The sequence below is a fragment of the Neomonachus schauinslandi genome, chromosome 4, assembly GCF_002201575.2.
Source record: "Neomonachus schauinslandi chromosome 4, ASM220157v2, whole genome shotgun sequence".
Classification (NCBI taxonomy): domain Eukaryota; kingdom Metazoa; phylum Chordata; class Mammalia; order Carnivora; family Phocidae; genus Neomonachus; species Neomonachus schauinslandi.
In genome coordinates, this window is record NC_058406.1 from 101,472,927 (window position 1) to 101,489,417 (window position 16,491).

Sequence of the window (16,491 nt, forward strand, 5' to 3'; positions counted from 1 at the left end):
ATGGAAAATGAAAGAGCTGGTGACAGTGATATCAATTCCCCTCCCACCCAGGGGAGTCCCAACATGTGAACACAGCCAGCCCACAAACCAAACCTTGCCAGTCGCACTTCACTCAGTTCTGTCTGTGACTCAGCCTATGTTGCCTTGTGGCATTATAGCTTTTGGAGGGACTAGAAACTACGAACTGGTATGGGGTGTGGGTTGTGGAACCAGCATAATTACTGTAATATTAGACCCCCTCTTCTTAACTAGGCTATAAACTTCTAAAGTCAGGACCATAGAGCTTCTTAGCTTTTTGTATCTCTACCTCTTAGTATTATGCCCTGCAGAGTATAGGTGTTCAATAAAAGTCTGCGGGTGATGACGCTAGTGCCTAATCCCATGGAAAACCCAAACCACAGTACCAGGAATTAGAGACCTCAGATGACCAGAACACATGGGACCAGACCAAACACTGATGAGCAAACGGACCTTTAATGTGCTGACCTGAAGGCTTGCTCCCCATCGTGGGCATGCCCACAGCTATTTACACAGAATCACTGTACAGTATTTACAGCAAGATGCTAGACACAGCATCCTTCTGGATAGGCAAAGAAGGGGTGAGAACAGGCTAGGGAACAAAGCCCTGAAATAAAAGTGTAAGCAGAAATCTGCAGGTGTGAGTAGAGGGAAGGGCCAAGTCATGAGGGAGGCTGGTGAGGTAGACATGAAGGAGGAAGTAGCAAACCACCTCTGGTGCATGAGGGGAGAATCCACTGGGACATGAAGTCTCTAAAGTTATGCTTTGGTGGCATTTGAAGGGGGTAAAATCTGCCACAAGTCACCTTTGTGAGGAAAAAGAAGAAGGCAGTTAGAACCTTAGAGACCACACCTTCTACCTCCCCTACCAAAAAAGTAATTCTGCTGATTAAATTCCTAGGACAGCAAATTGAGAAGGTAAAAAAAAGATGCAGAGACAGAATCTTAAATAGACTCAAGAAACACAAAATAAAAGGGGTCAAGAGAGACATAGACATTGCAATGAAGGAGGAAAAAGCAAAAGCCCCAGAAGATCTGAACATCAGAATCATCCCGTTGACTCACAAGTCACCTCTCTTCACCTCACCTTCCCCAAAGCTCCTCCCTCTACCCCGAACTCTTGGGATTTTAACTTTAACCAAGGAGTAGAATTAGAATGAGGCTGGTACATTGGGGATGATCTAAGATTCCATCTTACCAATTCAGATCCCCTCCTTATCCTGTACCAGAATATCAGGGCTTGAGTCGTAGCCAAGGGCAGATTAGAGTAAGAATAGACAGGATGGAGGACACGAGGCCACAAAGGCCCACAATCCCAGGGCCACAGCGCCAGAGGCCTAGTTTGTCCAGTGGAATGAAAAGATCACAGGCATTTCTGACCACATCCAGCAGAAGTGGGGGATGACCTCGGAGGACCCGAGCCAAGAGCAGGACTCGGAGCTGAAGCTTGAGAGCCAGTTGAAGCAAGCCTCTTCCTGGAGTTCCTGGACCCCCAGGTCCTGCAGTTTCAACTCCTCCTGGGGCTCCTCCTCCGGAACCCTTCAGTCGCCGGCTACAAGCTGAAGACTCTTGCTCCATCAGTAGGCGAACCTCATACGCATCACGGCTCAAATTCATGATGAGGGAAAACAGATAGTACCTGGGATAAACAGGCCAGAAGAGTCAGTAAGGGCACATATAGCCACTTAGCATATCAAACAGAATACTTAAACATTTTTTCCCTCACAGTGCAAAGTGCAAATTATATGTAAGAACACCAGCAGTAAGTGCTATTACCCACTATTAGGAATGTCTTCCCAGCTTTCTGTAACTAATCTGTGTTTACATGTACCTTAAGATCCTGGCTTAAAGTCATGAGCATCATCAAACCTTCCAAGAACACCCTCAAATTTCACTTGTCCACTTGGCAAACCATTAGCACACATACACACACATTCAACTTGAACTATAATAATGCAAATGTTTTCAGAGAACAAGCTTCAGTTGTTTGAGAGACTCAGAGACATTATAGATCTTTTAAATCCCATCCTTTTGTTAAAACAAACAAACAAAAACAAAAAGCGAGGCCCAGAAGTGTTAAGCAACTTGCTAAATGTGTTAGATTTATCAATTCCTTAAGAACAGTCTATGTTTGGGGCTCCTGGCTAGCTCAGTCAGTAAAGCTACTCTTCATCTTGGGGTCATGAGTTTGAGCCCCATGTTGGGTGCAGAAATTACTTAAAAAACAAACAAACAGGGACGCCTGGGTGGCTCAGTTGGTTAAACGTCTGCCTTCGGCTCAGGTCATGATCCCAGCATCTTGGGATGGAGTCCCGCATCGCACTCCTTGCTCAGCAGGGAGTTTGCTTCTCCCTCTCCCTGCCACTCCCCCTGCTTCTGTGCTCTGTCTCTGACAAATAAATATATAAATAAATCTTAAAAAAAAAAACCCAAAACAGGGGCGCCTGGGTGGCTCAGTCGGTTAAGCATCAAACTCTTGGTCTCAGCTTAGGTCTTGATCTCAGGGTCCTGGATTCAGGCCCACATTGCAGCCTTCTTAAAAAACAAACAAACAGGGGCGCCTGGGTGGCTCAGTCATTAAGCGTCTGCCTTCGGCTCAGGTCATGATCCCAGGGTCCTGCGATCGAGCCTCGCATCGAGCCCCGCATCGGGCTCCCTGCTCCGTGGGAAGCCTGCTTCTCTCTCTCCCACTCCCCCTGCTTGTGTTCCTTCTCTCGCTGTGTCTCTCTCTGTCAAATAAATAAATAAAATCTTTAAAAAAACAAACAAACCAATGAACAGTCTACGGTTTGTGTGTGGTTTTTTTTTTAAGATTTTATTTATTTATTTAAGAGAGAGAGCATGAGTGGGGAGGGGCAGCGGCAGAGGGAGAAAAAACCTGAAGCAGACTCCCACTGAGCACTGAGCACAGAGCTTGAGGCCGGGGGAAAACGGGGCTCGATCCTACAACCAACCGATTGACCATGAGATGGTGACCTCAGCAGAAACCAAGAGCCAGATGCTCAATTGACTGAGCCACCCAGGCGCCCCAACAGTCTATGTTCACTCCGACAATAGTGGTCTGTACTCAGTGTAATTGTCCTACCTCCAAAACACATCCTGAATCCAATCACATCTCTCTCTCTTACACCCCACCAGCAGTCTCAGCCACCAGCGCCTCTTGCTTGAACTACTACTTTAGTCATTTAACTGGTCTCCCCTTGCCCCCTGCCCCCAACAATTTAATTTCACATAGTAAATCACATCATTACTCCCCTTCTTAAAACTCACCATGGCTTCCTTCCTATCCCATTTAAAATGAAACCTAGGGGCTCCTGGGTGGCGCCTTAGTCTAAGCCAACATCATCTCTTGGCCATATTAGGGCATCTCCTCCTCTTTTGCCCTACCGCAATTCATTTTCCGCTGCAGCAAGAGAGATCTTCTTTAAACACAATTCGAATCATGTCACATCCCTGTTCAGAACCCATTGTACTTAGGATAAAATTTAAACAAAACTAAACCAAAAATCCTACCATTGCCGAAGAGGCCTTGCATATGATCTGGTCCCCTCCACATCTCCAGTTCAAACTTATGCCCTTCAGTCAATACTCTCCATCATGCTGACTTTCTTTCTATTTCTCTAATTCCACAAAATCTTTCTTGGTTTAAAGTCTTAGAATGGGCTATTTTCTGTTTTAGAAGGTCTTCTCTGCTACTGTTTACTTTGCTTAACTTCTTTTCCGACTTCAAATCTGAACTAAAACATTACTTCTCAAAGAGTTCTTCCCTGACTTTTCAGTCAAAATCAGCTCCCTTTGTGATATATCTCATAACACCCTGTACATTTCTACAAATAACTGGTTTGGTGGTTGTCTTAATATGACTCCCCCACTAGACTAGAAGCTTAGTGAGAATGGGAACCATATCTGACTCTTTGCTTTATTCCCTAGCCCATAGTAAACACCTCCTCAATATTTTTAGAATGCATGAATGAGCAGGCAGTGAGAGGCATAACCTGTGGTACAGACAGAAACAGATTTAAGCAATATAATATCTTATCTTGCCCAATCTTAGTCATTCATCATAGAAGAACATCTATCTTCCATCTGCCTCCATTCACTATTCTCTGATAGTTTAAAATCTAAATGAAGATTGGAAGCCAAGTGATTAAGATGTGTATATTCTGGGAAGACCCTGAAAGATCTTTTGCTCATAAAAGGCAAGCCATGCAGTATGGGAAATACAAAAGGTCTTGTAGGATAAAAGGATATCAAACCTGAATGAACGCTGGGCCCACTTCTCCTGATCCACACGGGGGGCTAGTCCAGATTTTCCAGCCCACAGGACATTGTCACAGGCGAAGTACAAGGCTCGATTGAGGTGACTAACAGTGATGCAGAATCTCAGGACAACATCTGATAAGTGCACAGCTCGTTTGGCTGACTCAAGGGCATCTGCTGAGTTACCCAGGCGTAGAACTTGTGGAGATTAGCAAGGAGAAGCAAGGATTTGGAAGTAGAGGCAGAGAGTGAGACACAGAGAAAGAGGAAGCAAGAAGGTGAAAGTCAAGCAAGTGACAGAAACAATAATTACAATTTTTTTAAAAAAAGAAGAAAAACAGTTCAAAATTTTTTTTTCTTCAAATTTTAGTTAATTTGTGTCCCAGTTTGGTTTTCTCAAACTTGCCCCATACTCTCCTTCATTAGTCTCTTACCCCTGCTCTCTTATCTCAATCAAGAGGCATGCAGAGCCAAATAAGGGGGAAGAACTGGCAGAGAAGGTCAAGAACAGGAAGGAAGGACTAAAGGAGAATAGCTGGGGATGGAGAAAGTGTTGGAGTAATAAAGCAAAAGTACGGTTACTTACGCTTCCTTCCTAGGCTCAGATGACCCTCCAGTTGTCGAATTTGTTTCTGTAACTCGGGACTGGCCCCATGTTTCTGTAGTGCATGGCCAAGAAGGGAGCAGGCATACTGGGCGGCCCTGGAGAAGAGGCCAGGCAAGGTAAGGCGGAGATGTCCCTAACCTACGCCTCAAAAAATGTTTTCCAAAGTAAAGTACTGACTTCCCTTTTTCCCAGTTTGAGAACATTCCCTTTCCTCCTCTTTATGCCCACTTCTTACCATTTCTCCTTCAGGCCAGGGGAAGGGAAAGGCGTTAAGGATAAAAAAGAGCCTAGAAAAGGAGTTGGGGGCGTTACTTGGAGTTGAGAAAATAAGAGATTTGACAATGATGAAGTCTGAAGGAGACTGTGAAGGCAGCAGGGGGTCCATCACGAGCACATCAGTGTGAGCATGTACATGACATGTAAGGGAGTGGGGAACAGATGGAGGGATTATTCTTCAGAATAGGTGAACTAGGAGATTTCAAGGCCCTCTAGCTGAATCGAGACCGGAAGACAGGGCGGAGGCAGAGGAGTCGCCAGATGACAACAGGGTGAGGGGACAAGGGAACTTAGAGCCACTCAGCTCTGGGAGGCAGAGTCCGGCTATCCATCGCGGGGCGAATGCTCCTCACGCCACCACCGCCCAGTGAGTAAAGTGCTGGTCTTATGTGGACATGGCCACCCTGAGCGGCCTCCCCGCTGGCCCACTCGTGCCTCAGTTTCCCCATCTTTCCGGTGAGCAGAAACGAATCATCTCCTCACGGCCCGCTCAAATCAGCACCTGGCGGTCCGTCCGGGCCCCCGTAGCCCGAGCTGACCCCTTTTGACCCCCGTAGTATGAACGGACCTCGCCTCACGAGGATCTTCCTCTGTCCCCACCCCCATTCCTATTCGGGCCGCACCTACACAGCCGCTCCCGGGCCTGGCTCTGAGCACTGAAGCGAACCCAGGCGTCCATGACAGCAGCAGCCCTGGCTCCGCAGCCCCGCGCCCGCCCCACTTCCCGCCCCTAGTCACGCCTCCTGGACGATCAACGGTGTCTCGCGAGGGACAAATATCGCCAGAAAAGAAAGCGAGTGAGGCCGGCCTCGGAATCTCAGAACAAGAAACGTTTGTCTCTGGATCAACACCAGGGTGTTTTTCGGTGGGTCTCCGTCTGAATATACGCTTATCGGATGGCCTCTATTTTCTAAGCACGCTTCCGGCGGTACATTCTTCTTTAAATATTCTGGACCAGGGGCGGGGCTTGCATTAGGGGCGGGGCGAGAAGACACCGCAGCGTCTCGCCTGCCGGGCTAGGATAGGGTTGCCCCCAGGGTGCTTTCAGAACACCCCCAACACACACACAAACACACACCCGCTGCGGCCGAACCCAGGGCTGTAGGGGCTAAAGAAGTCTATGGAAGTAGAAGCCAGCACCAGATCCCTGTTCCCTGCGGGACCCTGACAGTTGGGCAGGTGACCTCCAGGATACAGATGGAGAGTCTCCAGAGACAGAGGCTTTAATGGACGAAATTCGCAATAACCAGCTTCAGATTCTAATAAGGAGGAGGGCGAAGAATCAGTGGACGAAGCTAACCTCTTCATACTAACACTTCATCCTCCCACCCCTTTCCCTTCCAGGTCACCATGTCTGCAGGCAATGGCGGGTTAGCCGCGGGGGAGGAGGTCTGGGCTGGATCAGGAGTAGAGGTGGAGGGCTCAGAGCTGCCCACCTTCTCAGTTGCAGCCAAGGTCCGAGTGGGAGTGACCATTGTGCTGTTCATTTCTTCAGCTGCAGGGAACCTGACCGTCCTTTGGTCAGTGACTCGGCCACAACCCAGCCAAATCCGCCCGTCCCCTGTACGACAACTCTTTGCCCACTTAGCAGCTGCTGACTTACTAGTCACTTTTGTGGTTATGCCCCTAGATGCCATCTGGAATATCACTGTTCAGTGGCTGGCCGGGGACATCGCATGTCGGACACTCATGTTCCTGAAACTAATGGCCATGTATGCTGCAGCTTCCCTGCCTGTGGTGATTGGACTTGACCGTCAGGCAGCCGTACTCCACCCGCTTGGACCCCGCTCAGCTGGAAGGAAACTTCTGGGGACGGCCTGGGGACTTAGTTTCCTGCTTGCCTTGCCCCAGGTGAGTGACTTGTTGGGACTCAAGGGTAGACTGGACAATAATTTGGGTAAACAACAAGAGCGTTTGGAGTCAAGGGGTGTGCTTGACCAGTGGTCACCCATTAATGCTCAGAGGGGAGCCTCTGATGTTTTGCAAATTAAGATCATTGCATGTTAACCTGTATCTCTATTAAGAGCCTACATCTTCAAAGCAGTACCCTGTACCTATGCCTTTTTGCATCCTCCAGCTTCTTCTTCAGGAGACTGTTGCAGAAACTCTAGGGATAAAACATATATGGGGGTCTACAAAGAAGACAGTGAAGTCAGGGGCTTTGGTTAAAACTCTGGTACAGTCACTCATCCATTCAAAAAATAGTGTTAATCACCCCTAGGCACACTCTAATGCTCTATCAAGGATTGAGCAGCAAAGACCTGCCTTCAGGAAACTTACTAGAGCAGAAGACATATTAGTATGCAATTATAATAAAGTATGCAGTAAAGCATTATGCTAAAGGTAAGCATAAGGAGCTAAAGAACAATGAGGATGTCTGACCCACTCCTGGACAGTCAGGGAAAACTTCTCAAAGACATTAAAACTGATTGTTTTTGATTAAAATAAGAGAGGTGTTAGACAAGTTCAAGCAGGAGGAATGCTGGGGAGGGTGGAAGGTAGAGGAATTCAAAGTAGTTGTAGCTAAAGTTGAGAGCTAGAAAATGGGTGAGTGGGCGCCTGGGTGGCTCAGTCAGTTAAGTGGCTGCCTTCAGCTCAGGTCATGATCCCGGGGTCCTGGGATCGAGCCCCACGTCGGGCTCCTTGCTCAGTGGAGAGCCTGCTTCTCCCTCTCTCTCTCTGTCAAATAAATAAAATCTTAAAAAAAGAAGGAAAGAAAGAAAATGGGTGAGTAATGAGCCTGGATGGGAAGGAAGAGTAGGTTATAGATATTAAGGTTGTACTTTATCCTGAGGGCAGTGGAAAGACATTAAGGTAAAAGATGGAGAGTGACATAATCAGATTTGTATTTTTTATTCTAGCTTTATTGTGAAAACTGGAAAGAAAACTAGAAAGAAAATGGAGCATTTGAACTTGAGTACCAGTTATCAAATCTCATGTATTGACAATGAACTAGAAATCTAGAAAAAAACGAAATATGAAGCAATTCCTTTAAGACCAAAACCAAAACCACCACCACCCTCTGAGGGGAAGGAGTAGACCAGGGTTAGGATTCTACCTAGAAGGGGCTCTGGAATGACAGTGCATTATAGAATCAGATTTAAAATATCCTTAAATCCTCAAATATTAGAAATAGAACTACCAAAAGTTAGTCTGACTATAGTTCTAAGACAAGAAATAGTGCTTCTAACAATGCTGCAAGCAGGACCTCTGCTACCCAAAGCTTTAAAAAACAGCATTGCTGCCTCAGTGCAAAAGGTATTACAGTTGTTTATATGAAGCAAATTTTAGATGTGGACTGGGAGGTAGAAGCCTGTTTTTGTTGCATTGTTTTACTTTGTTTTTTCTGAGTCTAGGCTCTACTAACTAGCTATATGACTTTGGCTAAATCACTTGAAACCAATGGGCCACAAGATATTAGATAGGAGTTTCATCATTTGTTACATTCTGACAACTGCAATCTCCATTTGTTTCAATGGCAAACTGATAATAACATTATGATACATGTGCAAAAGATGGTATTTTTGGTTCCAAATTAGCATCCTGTTGTATAAATTCTGCATTGCCCGGATGTTCTATTTAAAATATTAATCTTACCTTCAAGGACTAATATGTCAATAAAAAAACCTTTTTTTAAGTGTGGTGAGGGACTATTGGAGTAGTTAGAAATTATCTTTGAAGGCTCAAGTTTCTAAGTATCATAAGTGGTTGAAAGGAAGGTTTCTATAGTGGGTGATAAACTGCATGTAATAGGGGGAAGGAAAGGCAGAAGGAGGGCTACAGACCAAACTCTAAGTCCAGGAGCCTTGCTTATTTTTAAACCCCTTTTCACAAGATGTCAGATACATCTAGGCATAGTGCAAAAAGAAACCAAACCAACCAACCAAAAAACCTACAAATATATGGACTCAAGACAGGGGAAGGGGAAAGACGACTCCCCAACTAGCTCAGAGTAGCTGATCATAACTCCAAGCCATTCATAAAATTGTGTCTGGGGCAGCTGCTCGCAGTGTGTTTGGGGCTGTGATGTCCGGACGCGGCAAACATAAAATTGTGTCTGTGGCTGATACTATTCACCTTTCCTAAAAGTCCCTCACACCTGCTGAAATCACTTTCCCAAATGCCTTAGATCTAGGAATCAGAGACCCACTAAGCTTGACTTTTATCAAACTAATAGTAATTCAATCTGCCTTACCTGAATCAAGGTACTAACCTGAAGCTCTAAACTGAAAAATACTCTTTAAGATTCAAACCAAAATCTCAGCAATTTACCAAAAAGGGGAAGGGGCAGCCAACAGCATTTGGAAAATGTTAAATTTTATTACTTAACATTGTTTCACCGTTATAGTTATTGTACATAAGACTATCACTAAAGGTCACTTCACAGAGTGGCTGCAAAATGGCCTGAAATTTTAGCAGCACCCATTTTATACAAAATTTCTTTTTCCACAGAATTAGACACATCAAAAAAATCATTCCAGCTAAAAATGTTGGTGAGGTGGTAGAAACATCCTTTTACAAAGCCCAATGTTAGAACAGTACTGGAGGAGGCAAGATTCTTTTAAGTCCCAGGATTTAACAAACTTAATGATTAGCTCCGTAGCCTAAGGGGAAGACAGGGATTCTCAAGTTTTGAACCTTTTAAATATGGCACTATGGATGAACTCAGCACTACCCAGCTTTGCAGAGAATTAAGGATGAACTGGGATAGTGTGACCAGGGAGAAGGGTGAAGGGGGACCAGTTCTAACAGTCCTCAAACTCCACTCCAGCTGTTCCTGTTCCACACCGTCCGCTGAGCTGGCCCAGTCCCCTTCACTCAGTGTGTCACCAAAGGCAGCTTCAAGGCTCGATGGCAAGAGATCACCTATAACCTCTTCACCTTCTGCTGCCTCTTTCTGCTGCCACTGACTGCCATGACCGTCTGCTATAGCCGCATTGTCCTCAGTGTGTCTAGCCCCGGACAAGGAAGGGGAACCATGGTAAGACTCCAATCCCCGGGCCCTAACCCATACCCTAAAAACTATTGCCTCTAGCCTCATTTACTGATGATAGTTTTCTATCAAACCAAAAGTGACATCATAACCATCCCTCTAGCACCTGATGCTACAGGTATTTTCTAAATGCCTCCAGTTGTAACCAGCCTCTCTAGCCACCCTCCATTGTTGAGTTAGCTGGGCAGGATTGAGGAGGAAGGTGATCAGTGTTCTCCTTTAGTCTTGGACACCATCAAGTCTTCAAGTAGTCTTAGTAGCTTCATAACACCACATCTCAATCAAAACCTTTCCTCCAGCATGTCTGTCATACTCCCTAGGGGAGAGGGGGGAGCATATAATCCCAGTTTGGGAAGGGAAGAGGATGTGCAACATTACCTCCTATTTGCCACATTCTCTTCCTTGTATCGGGAGAACTCCAGCTCACCATCCCTGCCTGTTCACCCTACACTCAATTCAGAAGCTGAGTGGTTCTGAATTTGAGTGTTTTCTAAATTCCCAGCCCCTGCCGGTGAATTTGCCCTCCGTCGCTCCTTAGACAATCGCTCCCGTGTTCGTCTGCGGGCCCTGCGACTGGCCCTACTTGTCTTGCTGACCTTCGTCCTCTGCTGGACACCTTATTACCTGCTGGGCCTGTGGTACTGGTTCTCTCCCACCATGCTAACTGAAGTTCCCCCCAGCCTCAGCCACATCCTTTTCCTTTTCGGCCTCCTCAATGCTCCTCTGGATCCTCTCCTCTATGGAGCCTTCACCCTTGACTGCCGAAGAAGGCACCAGGAACTTAGTATAGACTCTTCCAGGGAGAGAATGCCCCAACAGGAGATTCAAGCCCTTAGACAGCTGCAAGTACAAACAAACATGGCAGCAGGAAGGACAGGAGAAACAAAAGAGACATTCCTGTAACATCCATTTGCATGGAACAGAGTATACAGGACAAAATAATTATGCTTTAATATCACAAGAACACCTCACTTCTACCCGGGCTCTCTTAGCTTCCAAGAAAAAGAAGTACTGAGCAGTGTCTCTACTCTCACCCTAGCTGAAACTTGAGACTATATTTAATGTAGAAATTCACAAAGAATTGAGGCCCAAGAAGCATCTTCACAGTGACCCAAACTGCCTTACTGTAAATAGTGCTTCCGAGATTTCAAGGTTAGAAGAAGAAAGTAATTTTAAATGTACAAAACAAAAATGGGACATTTATTCCTAACTCAAAAACAAAAACCAACCCACTAAGCAAGTAGGGTGAGAGATTAAATATAAACACAATGAGTTCCACCCCTGCCCTATTTCTCCAAGGCTGCATGGTCAAGTAGAATCTCTGGAGAGAACATCTGGACAACAGAGGACCTGTCAGCGCCGCCTCCGGTCTGGACTCCTGCTGCGTCTTCGGCCACCTCTAGGGAAAAGGAAGGGCCCATCAGAGGAACATAATACAACATCCTTATTCTGTTTTGCTCATGTTCCCTTCACCAAGATAGTTTGCCCTCTCCACTTTACCTCCTCTTGCCCTTGGGTGGACCCCGAACAAAACACCAGTCCACACTGATGGGCTGTCCCATCAAATCCTGGCCATTGAGTCCCTCCATTGCAGCCTGGGCCTCCTTGTATGTTTCATACTCAACTAGAGTATAGCCCTGGGACAAGTGAAAAGACAGAGATCAAAACTCTCATATTCCACCAAACACCACCTAAGTATCCTCTTCCTCAAATCTAAACTCATACTCAAATACAAAAATCTCTAAACTTTTAACAACAAATGTACATCATATATCCTTATTGTACATACAAAATGTCTGTTTCCGTCTCTTTGCTATGTCTGACAAAATCAATTTCCAATCTCATTTTATTTCAACTTTGCTCTTGGCCAATCACAACAAACATGGGAGAACTATCAAAGCTGTCTAAAGGTTATGCGGGAAGAGAGGCAATAGGGTGTCACTTAGGGATACCTTCAGGTATCCTGTACGCCTGTCCAGGTTGAGGTGGATGTTTTTTATTTCCCCATACTCTGCAAATTTGTCATGGATGTCTTCTTCGGTGGCTTCCTCATGGACTCCAGTGACAAAGAGAATCCAGCCTTCAACAGCTGTTGGAGAGGGAGGGAGGTTTGAGCACAAGAGAAAAACTTCAAGCAAGATCACAAGAGTGGACTAAGTGGGGATTCCAGAGATTGGTTAAGGTATCTCCGACCCCATTCCTACTGGGTTTTATTTCATTGGTCCATAATTCCCTACAAACAGATCCCTACAGGCTACATTTTACTTACAGCGTTGCGGTCCAGGTTCATCACCATCCTGTTCCACGCTGTCATAATCCTCACGCATCCGCGCTCGAGACCCTTCTTCTATATGGAACATACAAGAGACCACCAGAAATCCATTCTCTCACTGTTCCCCATGAGTCTGAATGGGGACTCCAAAACTCGTAGAATATCGCCATTCTAGACCCATTTTCCCCACAAACACTCACCGGAGCCAAAGCCGCGGCCCTTCCGTTTCTTCGCCTTTTCTTTCAGTTTGTGGATGCTCTCTGGAGCCCCAGAAGTGAAAGAATGAGTAACAAAAATAACAAGTATTTGTAACAATAGTCTCTTTACGGACACATTATCTGAAAGCAGCCCCACCACCTCCAGTCCCATTCCCTTCCCGGTCCCGCCCGCATTCCTCCCGAAGGGGGCGCTGTCTCTAATCCAACTGAAACCCGATTCCCCGAATCCCATCCTCCCTGACGGGAAAGGAAATTATCTTCCTATTAGTCCCTTCTCTCGCACCTTCCCCGCTTCCCGCAGCCGCCTCCACTGTCCTCACCGTCCCCATCCTCATCCATGGCGAAATCCTCGCCCCCCGCCTCATGAAGATCCAGCACGTCCGCCATCTTGCCTTCCTTCTTACTCTCGTCCGTGCCGCTCAAGCACTAGGCACCTCGGGAAACTGTCGCGGAGGGGGAAAGTCGCTAGTTAAGTTGACCAATCAAAAGCTAAGTCTAAGTCCCGCCCCCGGCGCGGTGAAAATACGCAAGTGAAGGCGGGCCTAGTTCGGGAAGATGCCGGAAGTGCTTTTGTAGCCATCTTGAACAGTTGGTGAGCTGAGTGGAGTAAAGCTCTAAGGGACCGCTAGCGGGTAGGTGCAGACAATGGCTTCCTATTAATTAGGGCAGCCGAGGAGAAATACTACTGCCAGAGAAGCACTGCCTAATTTCTTTATTAGAGGATTGTTTTTCTTTTCTTTTTTTTTTTTTTTAAAGATTTCATTTATTTATTAGAGAGTGAGAGACAGAGAGCATGAGAGGGGGGAGGGTCAGAGGGAGAAGCAGACTCCCTACCGAGCAGGGAGCCAGATGCGGGACTCGATCCCGGGACTCCAGGATCATGGCCTGAGCCGAAGGCAGTCGCTTAACCAACTGAGCCACCCAGGCGCCCTAGAGGATTGTTTTTCGTCTCCTTGGACTCCATACTAGGAAATGGAACTTGATGAATGTTTTTTTTTCTCTCGAAACTTCTAGACCCGTACCCTGTTCGGAGGAGTAGCTGGATCCGTGATGGAAACATTTTTAAAATAGTTCAGTCAGCAATGCTGGCTCAAAAGCTGCTTCCGGTTCGTACTGCAGCACCGAATTTCTCTCTCAAGAAAACTAACAGACCTGGTTGTCAGTGAACTAGGATTGGTGAGACGGGTATCAGCTGCTTATTTATTTTTTTAAGATAAACTCTCAAACCCTTGCCACCACCTCCGAGAATTTAAAAAAAAAAAAAAAAATCATGGCTTTAAACAAAATAGGGACTTTAGCGTCTTTGGGAATGGTGCAGGTATTTCATGTTTAAAAACCTAGGAGTTTTTTGCCTAGGACGCAAAACCCATATTGCCCCCAAATTCTGGAATCCTGATGTAGGCCTTCAACAATAGTGGACTGCACATCCACTTATTTATTAATTTTTTTAATCAAACAGTTATAATATGTTTATCTAATACTAGAGAAGGTGCTGGCAATAAAAGGAAAAATAATTACATTATCAACAGTCACTTTATATAATTATGAGAGTGATGATTGCTATCACAAAGTTGTTATGGCAGTACAAAGGAAGTTTATAACAGGACTGGGAATAAGAAGGCTTCCATTTGAACTAGGCCTTTAAGACTGGGTAGTTTTCCAGGCAAAGCAGTTGTACTGAGACTAGGAGACACTAATCCACTCTCCACAGTAGGTAGTGTGATCTTTGAAAAAATCAGCTGGCCCTATCCCTACCAAAAACCCTTCCTTATTCTTGCACTTGGAATAAAATTCAAACATCACCTGCTCTGCCTGTTTCCAACGACTTCCATCACCAAATTCCCTCTCATTAAGCTCTCCCTACACTTTCCCTCAACTATGGTTGTCTCTTCCCCCTCAGGACTTTTGGAACTTCCTGTTCCTGATGTTCTTACTCCAGCTCTTCACATGGCTCATTCAACCTCATCCTTTAGGTCTCCCAAAAATACTGCTGGAATCGAAGGATTCTTCTCTACTTTACTGTCTGTCACTGTTTATTTCCTTCACAGAGCTTAAATGCCAGCCCAATTACCTTGTTTACTTTCTATCTTGTTTATTGTCAATTTCCCATTAGAGTGTAATCCTTATGGCAGAGACTCTTATTTACAACAATAGCCTTACAGTTTATTTTATTTTTTTAAAGATTTTATTTATTTGACAGAGAGAGACACAGCAAGAGAGGAAACACAAGCAGGGGGAGTGGGAGAGGAAGAAGCAGGCTTCCCGCCGAGCAGGGAGCCCGATTCGGGGCTCAAACCCAGGACCCTGGGATCATGACTTGAGCCGAAGGCAGACACTTAACAACTGAGCCACCCAGGCGCCCCAGCCTTACAGTTTAGACCAGTGTCTGGCTCACAGTAGACATTTGATACATACTTATTGAAGGAACAAATAACCAGAATGGCAAGAAATTCTGTTTGCCTGATGCTGTGTGGCTAGGAAATAAAGCTGAAAGTACAGGTTGGGGCCAAAATGTATGCCATGCTAAGGATTTTGGAATTTTATTCTGTAGGCAATAATTTCTCGACTTCAAGTATTTGGGTATTCATGATTTTTCACAATCACAGATAGCCCCCATGATGTTCCTTGATTAGTATTTTTCCTTAAGTAGACTGACTTGTTAATTAAACAAATTTATACTGAATTTAAATATCACTGGCATAAATGTAAAATCTGTATTTTCTTCTATGACAGTTTCAGATTAGACTATAAGTAAAAATGAAAAATGTGAGTGTCTGGGTGGCTCAGTCAGTTAAGCATCTGCCTTTGGCCCAGGTCCTGATCCCAGGGTCCTGGGATCGAGTCCTGCATCAGTGCAGGGAGTCTGCTTCTCCCTCTCCCTCTGCTCTTTCCCCTGCTAATGCTCTCTCTATCTTTCTCAAATAAATAAAATCTTTAAAAATTTTTTTAAAAATTAAAAATGTTTGCCCATCTACCACCTAAAATTTTCTCAGGGAATACCAAGGGTTCACATATAAAACTTTGGGGAATGCTGCTAAAGACAAAGATAGCTAAGTGAGGTTTAAGCAAGATAGTGATACGGTACTAAGTATTTTAGAAAGAAATCTGACAATAGTATGGAGGATGTTAAGAATGAAAGACAGAGTCTAGTCAGGAAGCTGTTGCAGTGCTTCAGCCCAGAAATAATAAATGACTGAACTAAGGCAGTGTATATGGACAAGACAGATTAAGAAGTTTATATAGGAGGGGTGCCTGGGTGGTTCAGCCTGTTAAGTGTCTGGCTCAGGTCATGATCTCAGGGTCCTGGGATCGAGCCCTGGGTCAGGCTCTGCACTTGGCAAGGAGTCTGCTTGAGGATTCTCTCTCCCTTTGCCCCTCTCCTTGCTTGCATTCTCTCTCTTTCAAATAAATAAATCTTTTTTTTTTTAAGTTTATATAGGAGGTAACCTCAACAATGACTGATTAGATCATGGTAGGGAAAAGTCAAGGATGGACCTAAGATTCTAGCTTAGATAGATGGATAGATAATAATCCTAATAACAGATTTGGGGAGTCAAAGAGGAGCATGTATGGAAATAGCTTTTATTTTGAATATGTGAATTCAAAGAGCTTATGCCATAAATTCAGGTAGTGATGTCCAATATGTGGAAATATAGATGCAAAAGCTCAAAAGGGTGAAAGAAATAGATTTGAGAATGGTGTTATCATATGATAGAGTTGAAGTCACCATGGTGGGTGAGATTGCCAGTGGAAATGGGTAGAGCTTGAGAAGAAAGGATCAGTGACAAAATCCAGACTCCTCAAATGTCTGGAGAAGAGGAGGCAGAATGCCTTCCCCCAGCAGTAC

General features: G+C 45.2%; 3 protein-coding genes across 6 annotated transcripts; 1 reads left to right on the plus strand and 2 right to left on the minus strand.

Annotated features, from left to right (window-relative positions):
* Positions 1-452: 452 nt before the first annotated feature.
* PEX11B (peroxisomal biogenesis factor 11 beta) lies at positions 453-5,872 on the minus strand. 3 transcript variants are annotated; one of them, XM_021688080.1, is made up of 4 exons: positions 5,785-5,872; positions 4,865-4,980; positions 4,275-4,476; positions 453-1,657 (listed from the first exon to the last, which is right to left on the minus strand). In XM_021688080.1, the coding sequence occupies exons 1-4, from the start codon at positions 5,838-5,840 to the stop codon at positions 1,252-1,254; spliced, it is 780 nt and encodes a 259-aa protein (XP_021543755.1). In that variant the 5' UTR covers positions 5,841-5,872; the 3' UTR covers positions 453-1,251. The 3 variants fall into 3 exon arrangements, with proteins under 3 accessions (XP_021543755.1, XP_044770063.1, XP_044770064.1); XM_044914128.1 differs by having other exon boundaries at positions 4,275-4,452; positions 5,785-5,847; XM_044914129.1 differs by lacking the exon at positions 5,785-5,872 and adding an exon at positions 5,597-5,679 and having other exon boundaries at positions 462-1,657.
* Positions 5,873-6,483: 611 nt separating this feature from the next.
* LOC110578560 (gonadotropin-releasing hormone II receptor-like) lies at positions 6,484-11,433 on the plus strand. Its single transcript, XM_021688077.2, is given in 4 exon segments — positions 6,484-7,012; positions 9,933-10,113; positions 10,116-10,142; positions 10,657-11,433. Coding segments are annotated over 4 exon segments (1,110 nt in total). The 5' UTR covers positions 6,484-6,511; the 3' UTR covers positions 11,058-11,433.
* Positions 11,334-13,084, minus strand: RBM8A (RNA binding motif protein 8A). Of its 2 annotated transcripts, none has more exons than XM_021688078.1 (6): positions 12,965-13,084; positions 12,627-12,686; positions 12,424-12,501; positions 12,107-12,243; positions 11,655-11,791; positions 11,334-11,553 (listed from the first exon to the last, which is right to left on the minus strand). In XM_021688078.1, exons 1-6 carry the CDS (start codon positions 13,029-13,031, stop codon positions 11,508-11,510), a joined length of 525 nt encoding a protein of 174 aa, XP_021543753.1. In that variant the 5' UTR covers positions 13,032-13,084; the 3' UTR covers positions 11,334-11,507. The 2 variants fall into 2 exon arrangements, with proteins under 2 accessions (XP_021543753.1, XP_021543754.1); XM_021688079.1 differs by having other exon boundaries at positions 12,424-12,498; positions 12,965-13,081.
* Between the last annotated feature and the right edge of the window lie 3,407 nt (positions 13,085-16,491).

Bases quoted from the DNA above. Each gene is read 5' to 3' on its own strand.
- PEX11B (XM_021688080.1), bottom strand. From the start codon at position 5,840: ATGGACGCCTGGGTTCGCTTCAGTGCTCAGAGCCAGGCCCGGGAGCGG. The intron at 4,477-4,864 runs GTAAGTAACCGT...AATCTCCACAAG, and splicing joins TCTGAGCCTAGGAAGGAAGC to TTCTACGCCTGGGTAACTCA. The intron at 1,658-4,274 runs GTTTGATATCCT...TGTTTATCCCAG, and splicing joins TGGGCCCAGCGTTCATTCAG to GTACTATCTGTTTTCCCTCA.
- RBM8A (XM_021688078.1), bottom strand. From the start codon at position 13,031: ATGGCGGACGTGCTGGATCTTCATGAGGCGGGGGGCGAGGATTTCGCC. The intron at 11,792-12,106 runs GTATCCCTAAGT...CACTTGTCCCAG, and splicing joins GGCGTACAGGATACCTGAAG to GGCTATACTCTAGTTGAGTA. The intron at 11,554-11,654 runs GTAAAGTGGAGA...CCTTTTCCCTAG, and splicing joins CCACCCAAGGGCAAGAGGAG to AGGTGGCCGAAGACGCAGCA.